This window comes from Ranitomeya variabilis, chromosome 2 (genome assembly GCF_051348905.1).
Source record: "Ranitomeya variabilis isolate aRanVar5 chromosome 2, aRanVar5.hap1, whole genome shotgun sequence".
NCBI classification, from domain to species: Eukaryota; Metazoa; Chordata; class Amphibia; order Anura; family Dendrobatidae; genus Ranitomeya; species Ranitomeya variabilis.
In genome coordinates, this window is record NC_135233.1 from 391,338,204 (window position 1) to 391,351,111 (window position 12,908).

General features: G+C 49.5%; 1 protein-coding gene across 1 annotated transcript in view; it reads right to left on the minus strand.

Moving 5' to 3' along the window:
- The window catches only part of CHM (CHM Rab escort protein), a 117,321-nt gene extending 112,887 nt beyond the window's left edge, over positions 1–4,434 (minus strand). The window contains exon 1 of the mRNA XM_077286482.1: positions 4,291–4,434. Within this exon, the coding sequence (XP_077142597.1) occupies positions 4,291–4,339 (49 nt within the window). The 5' untranslated portion in view covers positions 4,340–4,434. The remainder of the gene's footprint in view (positions 1–4,290) is intronic.
- Between the last annotated feature and the right edge of the window lie 8,474 nt (positions 4,435–12,908).

The window sequence follows — 12,908 nt, forward strand, 5'->3', positions numbered from 1 at the left end:
GGGAACCTGTCACCACGTTTTTGGAAGATGGGATAAAAATAGCGTTAAATAGGGGCAGAGGTGGGCGTTACATTAGTGTGTGTGTTATGCGTTTATTACCCACCTAAGTTGCCGAAATAACTTTGCAAAGTCTCCGTTTTCGCCTGTCAATCAGGCTGGTCAGGTCGCATGGGCGTTGTCTTCCCCCAGATTTGGCGTAGTTTTCCGTTGGTGGCGTAGTGGTGTGCGCATGCCCAAAGTCCGGAATCCTCTTCCAGGGGATTTAAAATAGCGCGGTGTTCGTTATTGCATTGGTGATCGGTGGGCGCGGCCATCTTCCTTTGGCCGCGCGTGCGCAGAAGCGGCGCTCTGCTGGCCGCGGCTTCAGGAAAATGGCCGCCGCGATATCCATCTGCGCACGCGCGGCATCCCGCGGCCATTTTCCTGAAGCCGCGGCCAGCAGAGCGCCGCTTCTGCGCACGCGCGGCCAAAGGAAGATGGCCGCGCCCACCGATCACCAATGCAATAACGAACACCGCGCTATTTTAAATCCCCTGGAAGAGGATTCCGGACTTTGGGCATGCGCACACCACTACGCCACCAACGGAAAACTACGCCAAATCTGGGGGAAGACACCACGCCCATGTGACCTGACCAGCCTGATTGACAGGCGAAAACGGAGACTTTGCAAAGTTATTTCGGCAACTTAGGTGGGTAATAAACGCATAACACACACACTAATGTAACGCCCACCTCTGCCCCTATTTAACGCTATTTTTATCCCATCTTCCAAAAACGTGGTGACAGGTTCCCTTTAATTAGTGAGAAGTGAACGCTGGGTTGTGATTGTTTTCTATGGGCATCCAGGACAGTTTTGCTACTTGACAGTTTTTGTCATCGCCCCCATTGTGTGCACTTTATCATGACGAGGATTTTACACGTACTGAGTATTTGTACCGGCTCTGTATCATTGCTCCTGTCATGAATCCACCCCGCTGCCACGTTTGTCACGATTCACACCGTGACCGTCACCCCTACGTCACGGATCGGGGTGACCATAGGCCAACAGACGGCTATCACATGTGCAGGGGGGCTTATCTTAGTTATCCCTCCACTGCTACAATGTGATGAAAAAACACACACAAGGCTATTGACCTCTTAGTTTACAACAGGGGCTTATTTTAGGTATCCCACTGCTCTTCAATATAACACGAACTGCAGGGATTTATGTATATCCCGCTTACAGTTCCAGTTAAAACTTGCAGCTCTCTGGCGCCCCGCTTACCCTCAGGTCAGATTAGGTACTGCACCTAGAGTAATTAGACCCCAGAAAGGCTTCCTGCTATGTACTGGCTATTGGGCACGCTGCGGCGAGGCAATATAAATACTCCCACTCAGGCAGGAACAATAATTATCAACGCCACCGTCGCTACAACGACACCCAAAGGCCCGCACACGGGATGCTGCCACCAGCTTCGATTAAACGGGTCCGAAGCTAACCCAAAACAGTAGCGTAATTCCCTTCAGAAGGCTTAAGGTACGTTTTAGAGCATGAAGAACGAAACTAGTATTAAATATTTTACTCCGAAGATAAGGCAGTGTTTATAGAAAAATATTACAAGTATGTTACAAAAGAGACAATTGAAATATACAAGGTAATTATAAAATAAAGGGATTAAATGAGAAAAGGGTACACTCACATGTTCTCAGGATATTGCAGGCAACCAGGCTAGTGGGGGGGTGGGGGAAGTTCCCATATGTCCCAATGCATCAGGACTGGCAGTCAGGCTCCTCAGGTAAAAACTAACTGCTGGGAGCCTAGCAGAAACTTATGACATCACCAACAGGGCTGGTTTACACAATCCCTCCTATCTCTTCGGTCTTGGTAAATTTAACACAAGTTTGTCTACTGCCTGCATCTCCGCTACCAAACATGTCAGAATCATAACACACCCAGCATTCATCTTGTATTAAGATTTGCTCTCTATAGATACTAAATTCCGGCTAGTAGGGACACTCAGTTCCAGAGAAATCTGTACTTATTTACCTGGTGGAATTAGAAGCTCATGCTTACAGGGGCTGACAGGCACGCCGATGGACATTAGCAATATGTATTTATTATTTTCCTAGCTTAAACCGTTGGCCCAATATCTTACTATAACAGAACAAAGGGCCGCATGTCTTGAGAAGGGTATCCGACCAGTTTTCAGCTGGAGGGAGATTTGTTCCTCTACAAGCGCAATAAACCTTCCTGGGATTGGGTCAGGGCAGAGCATTGAGAAGAATAGCTTCACACACACTTATAAGCAAAGAGAAGGGGGGGAGGGGTTTGGGCAAACAGCAAAGCTACGAAATCATATTACATTCCATACAATATCGTGACAGCTCCCATCTGTCCTTTTGGCACCTGACTGCCAGAGACCCTTTCATTTTCATTTGTTTCCATGCACAGCAATGATTTGTTCATTATGGATCCTGCACTGATTGCTATTGAGCTTGTTAGTCCTCGTACATCTGTATGCACCCATTGTTACTGTTGGCTTTACTATGCACAGGATTTGTGGCGTTACTTGGTGGTTGAGGGCTACGTGTGGCGATAGCCTATGTGGCGGTCTGCGGAAATCTATATCCCCGCAGTGCCACGTACTCCATCACGTTCCGGGTCACGCTTTTGACTTCTGGATATACCTCAGTGGCCTCATCCTGTCCTGATGCCATTCTCCGCTGCGCTCCTGCAGGTGACTCTGCTTTGTCGGTTTCCCAATCTGTGGTGACAGACCCCGTTATTACAGCACCACGTTCTCCGCTGCGCTCCTCCAGGTGACTGTCCGTTTCCCCCTCTCTGGTGACAGACCCCGTTATTACAGCACCACATTCTCCGCTGCGCTCCTCCAGGTGACTGTCAGTTTCCACCTCTCTGGTGACAGACCCCGTTATTACAGCACCACGTTCTCCGCTGCGCTCCTCCAGGTGACTGTCCGTTTCCCCCTCTCTGGTGACAGACCCCGTTATTACAGCACCACGTTCTCCGCTGCGCTCCCCCAGGTGACTGCCGGTTTCCCCCTCTCTGGTGACAGACCCCATTATTACAGCACCACGTTCTCCGCTGCACTCCTCCAGGTGACTGTCTGTTTCCCCCTCTCTGGTGACAGACCCGTTATTACAGCACCACGTTCTCCGCTGCGCTCCTCCAGGTGACTGTCCGTTTCCCCCTCTCTTGTGACAGACGCCGTTATTACAGCACCACGTTCTCCGCTGCGCTCCCCAGGTGACTGTCCGTTTCCCCCTCTCTGGTGACAGACCCCGTTATTACAGCACCACGTTCTCTGCTGCGCTACCCCAGGTGACTGCCGGTTTCCCCCTCTCTGGTGACAGACCCCGTTATTACAGCACCACGTTCTCCCCCTTATCCTCTCCGGTGACAGACCCCGTTATTACAGCACCACGCTCTCCGCTGCGCTCCTCCAGGTGACTGTCGGTTTCCCCCTCTCTGGTGACAGACCCCGTTATTACAGCACCACGTTCTCCGCTGCGCTCCCCCAGGAGACTGTCTGTTTCCCCCTCTCTGGTGACAGACCCCGTTATTACAGCACCACGTTCTCCGCTGCGCTCCCCCATGTGACTGTCGGTTTCCCCCTCTCTGGTGACAGACCCCATTATTACAGCACCACGTTCTCCGCTGCGCTCCCCCCATGTGAATGTCGGTTTCCCCCTCTCTGGTGACAGACCCCGTTATTACAGCACCACGTTTTCCGCTGCGCTCCCCCAGGTGACTGTCCATTTCCCCCTCTCTGGTGACAGACCCCGTTATTACAGCACCACGTTCTCCGCTGCGCTCCCCCAGGTGACTGTCTGTTTCCCCCTCTCTGGTGACAGACCCCATTATTACAGCACCACCTTCTCCCCCTTATCCTCTCTGGTGACAGACCCCATTATTACAGCACCACGTTCTTCGCTGCGCTCCCCCAGGTGACTGTTGGTTTCCCCCTCTCTGGTGACAGACCCCGTTATTACAGCACCACCTTCTCCCCCTTTATCCTCTCTGGTGACAGACCCCATTATTACACCACCTGCCCCCGTTACCCCCCGGACTCCCCTCTGTGGGGTCTTCTGCTCCTATTACCACACTGTATCTGCAGCTGAGGGTAGGAATAAGCATGACACCATGGTGATGTCACCAGTGTCCGGTATGTGCGGGGCCCCCGGGGGCCACATGCACCTCTCCTCCCACCAGCCCGGGTCGCCCTCTGGCTCCGCCCTCCGCAGGGTCACACACACACACACCGATACCACATCCCCCGGTGTCCGCACCTGTGCCCAGCAGCACCACGTCCAGCTCAGCAGGCAGTTCGTCCGCCATCTTGTCGGAGAGGAGCGATCGTGTGACCAAACTGGAAGAGCTGATTGGTCAAAGCCGGCGGCGCCAGAGCGGCCATTGTTATTGCTGGCAGATGCTAGAGGTAAGTGAAGTATACACTGTATACACTGCATACATATATTATACAGAGTATAATAACCCCCATCATCTCCCGCAGGTGGAGCAGTCATCTACACACAGATACAGTCTGGAGAAAAGAAGAGGAAAAGTGCTACTGACAGTAACCAATCACATCGCTGATATAATTCCTACATCGCGAAATAGAAGACGAAAGCTGCAATCTGATTGGTTGTTCTGCTGCCGTTATCATATATAAATGAGCCCTGACACCTCATATCTGAGAACTGTCACCTGCAGGAATAAAGGGTCTGTGCTGTGTACCTAAGTCACCGAGGATTAGATACAGCTCCGCAGACAGTAACACACCGGAGGATTAGATACACGGCTCAGCATACAGTATCATACAGGGGAGGATTAGATACACAGCTCAGCAGTCAGTATCACACAGGATAGGATTAGATACACAGCTCAGCAGTCAGTACCACACATGATAGGATTAGATACACAGCTCAGCAGACAGTAATCACACAGGATAGGATTAGATACACAGCTCAGCAGACAGTATCACACAGGATAGGATTAGATACATGATAGGATTAGATACACAGCTCAGCAGACAGTAATCACACAGGATAGGATTAGATACACGGCTCAGCAGTCAGTACCACACATGATAGGATTAGATACACAGCTCAGCAGACAGTAATCACACAGGATAGGATTAGATACACAGCTCAGCAGACAGTATCACACAGGATAGGATTAGACACAGCTCAGCAGACAGTATCACACAGGAGAGGATTAGATACACAGCTCAGCAGACAGTATCACACAGGAGAGGATTAGATACACGGCTCAGCAGTCAGTATCACACAGGATAGGATTAGATACATGATAGGATTAGACACAGCTCAGCAGACAGTATCACACAGGAGAGGATTAGATACACAGCTCAGCAGACAGTATCACACAGGATAGGATTAGACACAGCTCAGCAGACAGTATCACACAGGAGAGGATTAGATACACAGCTCAGCAGACAGTATCACACAGGATAGGATTAGACACAGCTCAGCAGACAGTATCACACAGGAGAGGATTAGATACACAGCTCAGCAGTCAGTATCACACAGGAGAGGATTAGATACACGGCTCAGCAGTCAGTATCACACAGGAGAGGATTAGATACACGGCTCAGCAGACAGTATCACACATGACAGGATTAGATACACAGCTCAGCAGACAGTATCACACAGGAGAGGATTAGATACACAGCTCAGCAGACAGTATCACACAGGAGAGGATTAGATACACAGCTCAGCAGACAGTATCACACAGGAGAGGATTAGATACACAGCTCAGCAGACAGTATCACACAGGAGAGGATTAGATACACAGCTCAGCAGACAGTATTACACAGGAGAGGATTAGATACACGGCTCAGAAGTCAGTATCACACAGGAGAGGATTAGATACACGGCTCAGCAGACAGTATCACACAGGATAGGATTAGATACACAGCTCAGCAGACAGTATCACACAGGAGAGGATTAGATACACAGCTCAGCACACAGTATTGTAGGAAGATGGATCGGGATAGTGGTCTCTCTTGCGTGTCGGGGCTGTCACCATTGTTGCCGGGGGAAGGATTTTCTGACCGGACAGGCCTTTGCATCTGACTGTTGGGGGCGGGTCTGATCTAGAAGAGACTGAGCGTTCAGGAACGGGGCTTTTGGCAGGTACCCAGCGTGTGCGACAAGAGAAGGTGGACTCCCTCCGCTAACCGACGCCAACCAGCAGGCCGGCGTTACACCCTTCCATTCCCCGCTCATGCAGACTGTGTGTCTCAAGAGGCTATTTCCCCGCGACCCTTTGATCTCAACAGTACTAACCGGTTTGTAGCGCTGCCAACTGCCGACACGCAACGCAGTACCGACACACAACGCAGTACCGATCCTTCGGTGCACGCTGATTGTAGTAGCGGCCTCCACTCCGGGACTTTGTGCACCATTCGCGGTGCTTCAGACCTTTCATCGAACAGCACCTCTTTCCAGGACCACGAGACCACGCGTATGAAGCCCAGGATACTTCGCTGCCATGCAGAGACAGTGCTTCACTTTCCTCCAGGACCAGCTCACAGACTTCTCGCGTCACCGACGGCGCCATCCTGGTATTTTCCAGCCTCCACCGTCCAGGAACCAGAGACTGATAAATTAACTCGTTATTTGACACTCTTTTATTACTCTATTACCGTTAACACTTTGTGTTTCCATATACTCTCATCTCCTTACTCCCTGCGTGGAGTATTTACTGCTGTGATAACTTTATGTAAAAAACCCTGTTAACTCTTGCTCTGCCTCCTGCTCGTCACTGCATCCCGCGTACCTGCTAGACACTACGTACCTTACACTTGGCGTAGTCAGCAGGAGGCAGTCTAACAGCACGGAGCCGGCAGACCAAGCAGTTGGTGGTGGCCCTAGTTCCAGTATCTCACAGGGGGGCAATGTTGAACAATTTGCCAAAGTTTACGGGGAGCGACCCCATGTTGTGGAGCTGGACTGAACGCATAAGGGGTATGATGAGGATGCACCCCATGGCCCCTTGCATTGGAAGCTGAGGTGGCTATTATGGCATTAGATAGAGAAGCCAGAGACTCAGTTATGTTATGGCCCCCACAGGGAGCGGGACACCCTTAATAAGGTGCTGCAAATTTTGGAAGAGACCCACAGACGTAGTGGAACTGAGGACGCGCCTCTTTAGTCCCATGCAGAGGGAGGTTGAGACTGAATCAGTACATGAATGCACTGCAAGAGTTACATACTGCGATTGTTAGGAAACATGGCATTGGTATAGGCCCTATGGACATAATGCTGCGAGACCTTTTAGTAACGGGTTTACGGAACGCACTGACGACAGGCCCTGTGGGAGCTTGTGCGGTTAAACTATCGTATGACTTTTTCTGAGATAGGAAGTAAAGCGCACACGCGTGAGCAAGATCAGGGGGTGAGAGTCCCAGTGAGGAAGGTCCGGAGCCGGGAGGTGTCCGTAAATGCAATCACTGAACCCCAATGGGTGTAAGAGTTGAGGAGAGAACTTCTGAATATTAAAGGAGAATTGGCTGACGTTAAAAAGAAGTCGGAGGCTGCTGAAAATCCAGCAGGGGAAAGGGAAGGCCTGGAGTCCCACCATGATAATAGAGTGCTTCATCGACAGAGATCCCTCACTTGCTTTAATTGTGGTGAGAATGGACATATAGTACGGGAGTGTAAATGGCGGGGAAGAATTCCACCCCTTCATCCATTAAACTGGAAGGTTTCGAGCCAGGAGGACGCCGCCCCGAGCCAGACAGACGTGGAGGAGTAGTGGAAGTCCCACAAATCTAGTGTCAACGTGCCGTCTGGTTTGAGCTGAATTTGATGGTCATGCAGTGCGTTGCCTGGTGGACACGGGCTCCCAGGTGACAACGATGCCAGAAACGTACTTTCGGCGACATTTTCCAGAAGCGAGGTGGCCTGAGTGGGGCCCAGTGATAAAGTTGATGGCTGCCAACCAACTGCCCATTTCCGGTCATAGGGGTGGTGTGGATGCAGATCTCCATTTGTGGAAAGGATCTGGGACGAAAGGGTGTGGTGCTAACCCAGGGAGAAGTGAGTAGCGGACACACAGTCACTCTGGGAATGAACGTCTTAAAAGAATTCAGAATGATCCTCATCGAACCCTCTAGCAAGACTGAAGCCGTGGAGCCCACATTCCCCTCAGAGGAGAGTATTCCAACAGTTAGTTCATGTAGCTCAAGCGTCTTGCCGTGATGGAGGAGTGTGAGGAAAAGTGATCGTTCCCCCCTCTACCAAACTTATTCTACCACCCGGACAAACAGTACTTACCTTACCCGTCCGAGCTCGCGTCCCATTGGAAGGAGTTGAGATTCAATTTGAGCCTTCTTTTTCAGAGCAACTTCCCTCGGGATTCTTGGTGGCACGTACGTTAGCCATTGTGTGTGATGGATCTGTTCCTGTACGCTGTGTCAACTTAGAGGATCAGGACATCACAGTTGTCACAGGGTCCTTCTCCGGTACCTCACAATCAGCAGAGCTAGAGTATAGTAAACAATTCCATGACCTTTATTTAGGCAAAAATAAGAAAGGTCCATATACGATCCGCCACACAAAGGATAAAATAGTCCAGAACACGAATGCAGTTCAGTAACCGGATAAATGTCCAAGGAGATGAGAGTCCAATAATCCAGCAGACAGAGGATAAAAAATGGTCCATATGCTTCCCCTTCTCTCTGACGTGCTGTGTTCACATCATCATTCCACACAAGACTGATCTGTGTGTCACCTCCCTGATATTTACAAGTCCCTCTCCTCATTCACAGGTCAGGAGGGGGAAGGTCTCAGGGGCTCATTGTTTCAACAAGCTAGTTCAATATGTCATTAGCATATTAGCAAACAGGACTATTCACTGACCCTGTGAGAAGACAACAATAATATCAGATGGCAACCACAGCCATTCATCAATTAGTAAATAACTCCTTCTACAAGAGAACACGTTTCTCAACTGTTTATTCTCCACACTGACGGGAGTTTGCTTGGACTTGGGGCTGTGTTGTCACAGATACAGGACGGACGAGAGAATGTGATCGCTTACGCAAGTCGGTCCCTTCACGATTCCGAATGTAATCCAGACAATTACAGTTTCTTTAAAGGGAACCTGTCACCCCCAAAATCATCGAAGGTGAGCTAAGCCCACCGGTATCGGGCTTACCTACAGCATTCTGTAATGCATTCTGTAATGCTTTAGATAAGCCCCCGATGTATCCTGAAAGATGAGAAAAAGAGGTTAGATTATACTATAATATAATAATAATAATCTTTATTTTTATATAGCGCTAACATATTACGCAGCGCTTTACAGTTTGCACACATTATCATCGCTGTCCCCGATGGGACTCACAATCTAAATTCCCTATCAGTATGTCTTTAGAATGTGGGAGGAAACCCAAGCAAACACGGGGAGAACATACAAACTCTTTGCAGATGTTGTCCAAGGTGGGATTAGAACCCAGGACTCCAGCGCTGCAAGGCTGCTGTGCTAAGCACTGCGCCACCGTGCTGCCATACTCACCCAGGGGCGGTCCCGGTCCGTTTCTGGTCCGATGGGCGTCGTGGTCCGGTGCCTCCCATCTTCTTACGATGACGTCCTCTTCTTGTTTTCATCCTGCGGCGCAGGCGTACTTTGCCCTGGTGAGGGCAGAGCAAAGTACTGCAGTGCGCAGGTGCCGGGGAAGGTCAGAGAGGCCCAGCACCTGTGCACTGCAGTACTTTGCTCTGCTCTCAACAAGGCAAAGTACGCCTGTGCCGGAGCCGCGGCGTGAAGACAAGAAGAGGACGTCATCGTAAAAAGATGAGAGGCACCGGCTCACGACACCCATCGGACCAGAAACGGACTGGGACCGCCCCTGGGTGAGTATAATCTAACCACTTTTTCTCATCTTTGAGGATACATCGGGGGCTTATCTACAGCATTACAGAATGATGTAGATAAGCCCCTGATGTTGGTGGGCTTAGCTCACCTTTGATTTTGGGGGTGACATGTTGCCTTTAAGTTGGAGGTGTTGGTGTGGGCTATGACTGAGAGGTTGCAGAATATTTGTCCGGTTCTGAAGTACTAGCATTCACCAACAACAATCCATTGGCTCATCTGCAAAATGCGAGGCTGGGAGTTCTGGAACAGCGATGGGTGGCCAGAATGGCAAAGTTTCGGTACAAAATTGCTTACAAAAGGGGAGAGGAGAACACTCATGCTGATGCTCTATCCAGGATAAAACATAATAAACCTGAGGGATGAAGAGCTGGAAAATGAGATTCCCAGGTTCCTAGAACCCGCCAGGACCAGGTGCAAACCCTGACCCACGGGGGCATCTTGGGCCGATCCCAGGATGATTGGGTCCGGTTACAACAAGAAGATAGTGAGCTTGCTCTGCTGAAACGGTGTGTGACATTGAAGAGACTTCCCAGTTTGGCAGACAGAAATACTCTATCCCTGGAGAGTCTGCTTATTCTTTGACAGTGGGAATGCCTTCAGATGAAAAATGGATTGCTGTATTGGAAAGTGCAACTTCAGACGGAGCTAGGTGCCACCTGGCAAGTCATAATTCCAGAAACACTGTTGTCCGAGATAACCACCGAAGCACATGAAAAAGGAGCGCACTTTGGTCAGGAAATGACTTTTCAGAGGTTACAGCGGTTCATTTATCCTCGGCTGAAGGTGGTAGTGGAAGAGACTTGTAGGGCATGCAAGACATATGAATTGGCTTAACTGCTGGAGCAGAGTCCCCATGCAGTCCATTGTGACATCCGCCCCGCTGGAGCTGTTAATGATAGACTATCTGACCATCAGGCTGGCCCACCATGGGTTTGAACATTGTTTAGTGATGGTAGATCACTTCACGAAATTTGCCGTTGTGACTCCAACCCGAGATCAAATTGCGGAATCAGCTGCACACACAATCTGAAAAAATTTCATTCAACTTTACGGCTGTCCCAGACGGATCCATTCTGACCAGGGAGCCTGTTTCTTGGGAAAAGTGATGAGTTACATTGTATGTACCGGATTGACAAATCTCGCACCACACAGTATCACCCTCAGGGAAATGGCACCTGTGAACGGTTCAACCGGACATTAATTCAAATGTTGAGAACTTTGGAAGAAGATCGGAAAGCCCGTTGGCCTGAGTGTATCAGAGTTGGTTTGGATATTCAACAATCAAGTACATCGAACCACGAGTTATACCCCCTATTCCCTCTTATTCGGCTGTGCAGGAAAAGGAATCACTCAGAGTTGGATCCAGAAGAAGACTACCCGCGGACGGGGGTGTCCTCCTGAGTTCAAGAACATCGTTATCGCCTGCAGACTTTACATCGGTTGGTACAGACCAGGCTTTGAGAGTTGGAGCATGCCGAGAGAACTCCACCATGGGCAACAGATCTTCAGGTCGTAGACTTTGTCTTAGTGCGAGAAAGACGTCCTCAAGACAAACTGGAAAATCAGCGGGAAAAGGACCCGTACCAGGTAAAGCGACGAGTCCGCTCCGAGGGGCCTGTATATGAGATTAAACCTGAAGGAGAAAGGAGCTCTCCTACTTCGATAGTTCATCGGAATATGCTTCGGTCTTGCCTATTGAAAGATCCTGTATGAGTAGGAGAGGTACCAGAGACACTCGAGCCAGTTCCCACGGCGGTATAGGAAGAAGAGGATGAGAGTGATGAACAAAGGCCCGAGGTTCCCGAAGAATCTGACGGTAATAATTACAGGGGATAACTCAGGAGACTCTTTGCGTGGAACAAGACAACAGGACACAGTTTATAAGTGGTAAAGTCTATATTATCACACGGTGATTCAAACAGGTGCAGAGAGAAACTCAAGTCCACAACACTTGGTGTAAATATTAAACGCAGCTTAGCAGTCAATAGGAAACTTCAGAGGAAAATCCAAACAAGCAGAAAGTCTATGAAGCACAGTTATTCTTGAGGATACTTGACACGAATAAATCCTAGTCTTTAGTCCAGACACAGATAGATATGCTTATAAGGAAGTTCAAATCATAACTTAGCTCAACCAGGGAGGCCTGATTAATAGTCTCAGGCTTTGCAGAGCAGCAAACAGCTTACATGTCCAGCAAATGCAGATGGAAGTAACACGAGCAGCAGATGAAGGAGGATTACTGAACACTGGTGTATGCAGCAGGAGCTCAGAGCAGAGTGGCAGGATCTCCAACACAGGTTCACAGGACCAGGTGCAAGGCCAGGGAGAAATCAGGAGCTGGATGCAAAGCAGAATACTCTAGCACAGACTGAAGGCTGGGGTTGAGTTTTATAGTAGGAAGACAAGTGCACATGAGACAAAAGACGCCATCTTGAAAAAGGGCAGTAATGAATAAAAGGTAATAAAAAATGTTCAGAGTCCTGACATTACTCCCTCCTTAGAAACGGCCTCAGGATGATCCTGGACCTGGTTTCTCAGGGAATCTCTGATGAAAACGAGAAATCTTCTGTTGGGCATTGATGTTTTCCACAGGTTCCCAGGAGTCTTCCTCAGGGGGATATCCCTGCCATCTTATCAGATATTGGAGCCGATTCCTGCGAATCCTGGAATCAATAATTTCCTCCACCACAAATTGTTCTTGCCCATCAATCACCACAGGCTGCGGAGGTGGCACAACACGTCCCTGTAAGGTATTAGGAGATACAGGCTTTAGTAAAGATACATAAAAGACTGGGTGTACCTTCATAGTCCTAGGGAGCTTCAGCCGGCAGGCCACAGAGCTCACAATACCGTTGATCTTGAAAGGGCCAATGAATTTCTGTCCAAGTTTTTGTGAAGGAACGTTTAACTTCAGATTCTTAGTTGCTAACCACACGGAATCTCCTACCTTGAACATGGGTGCAGGTTTACGGAATCTATCAGCCGATCTCTTGTAACGTTCTTG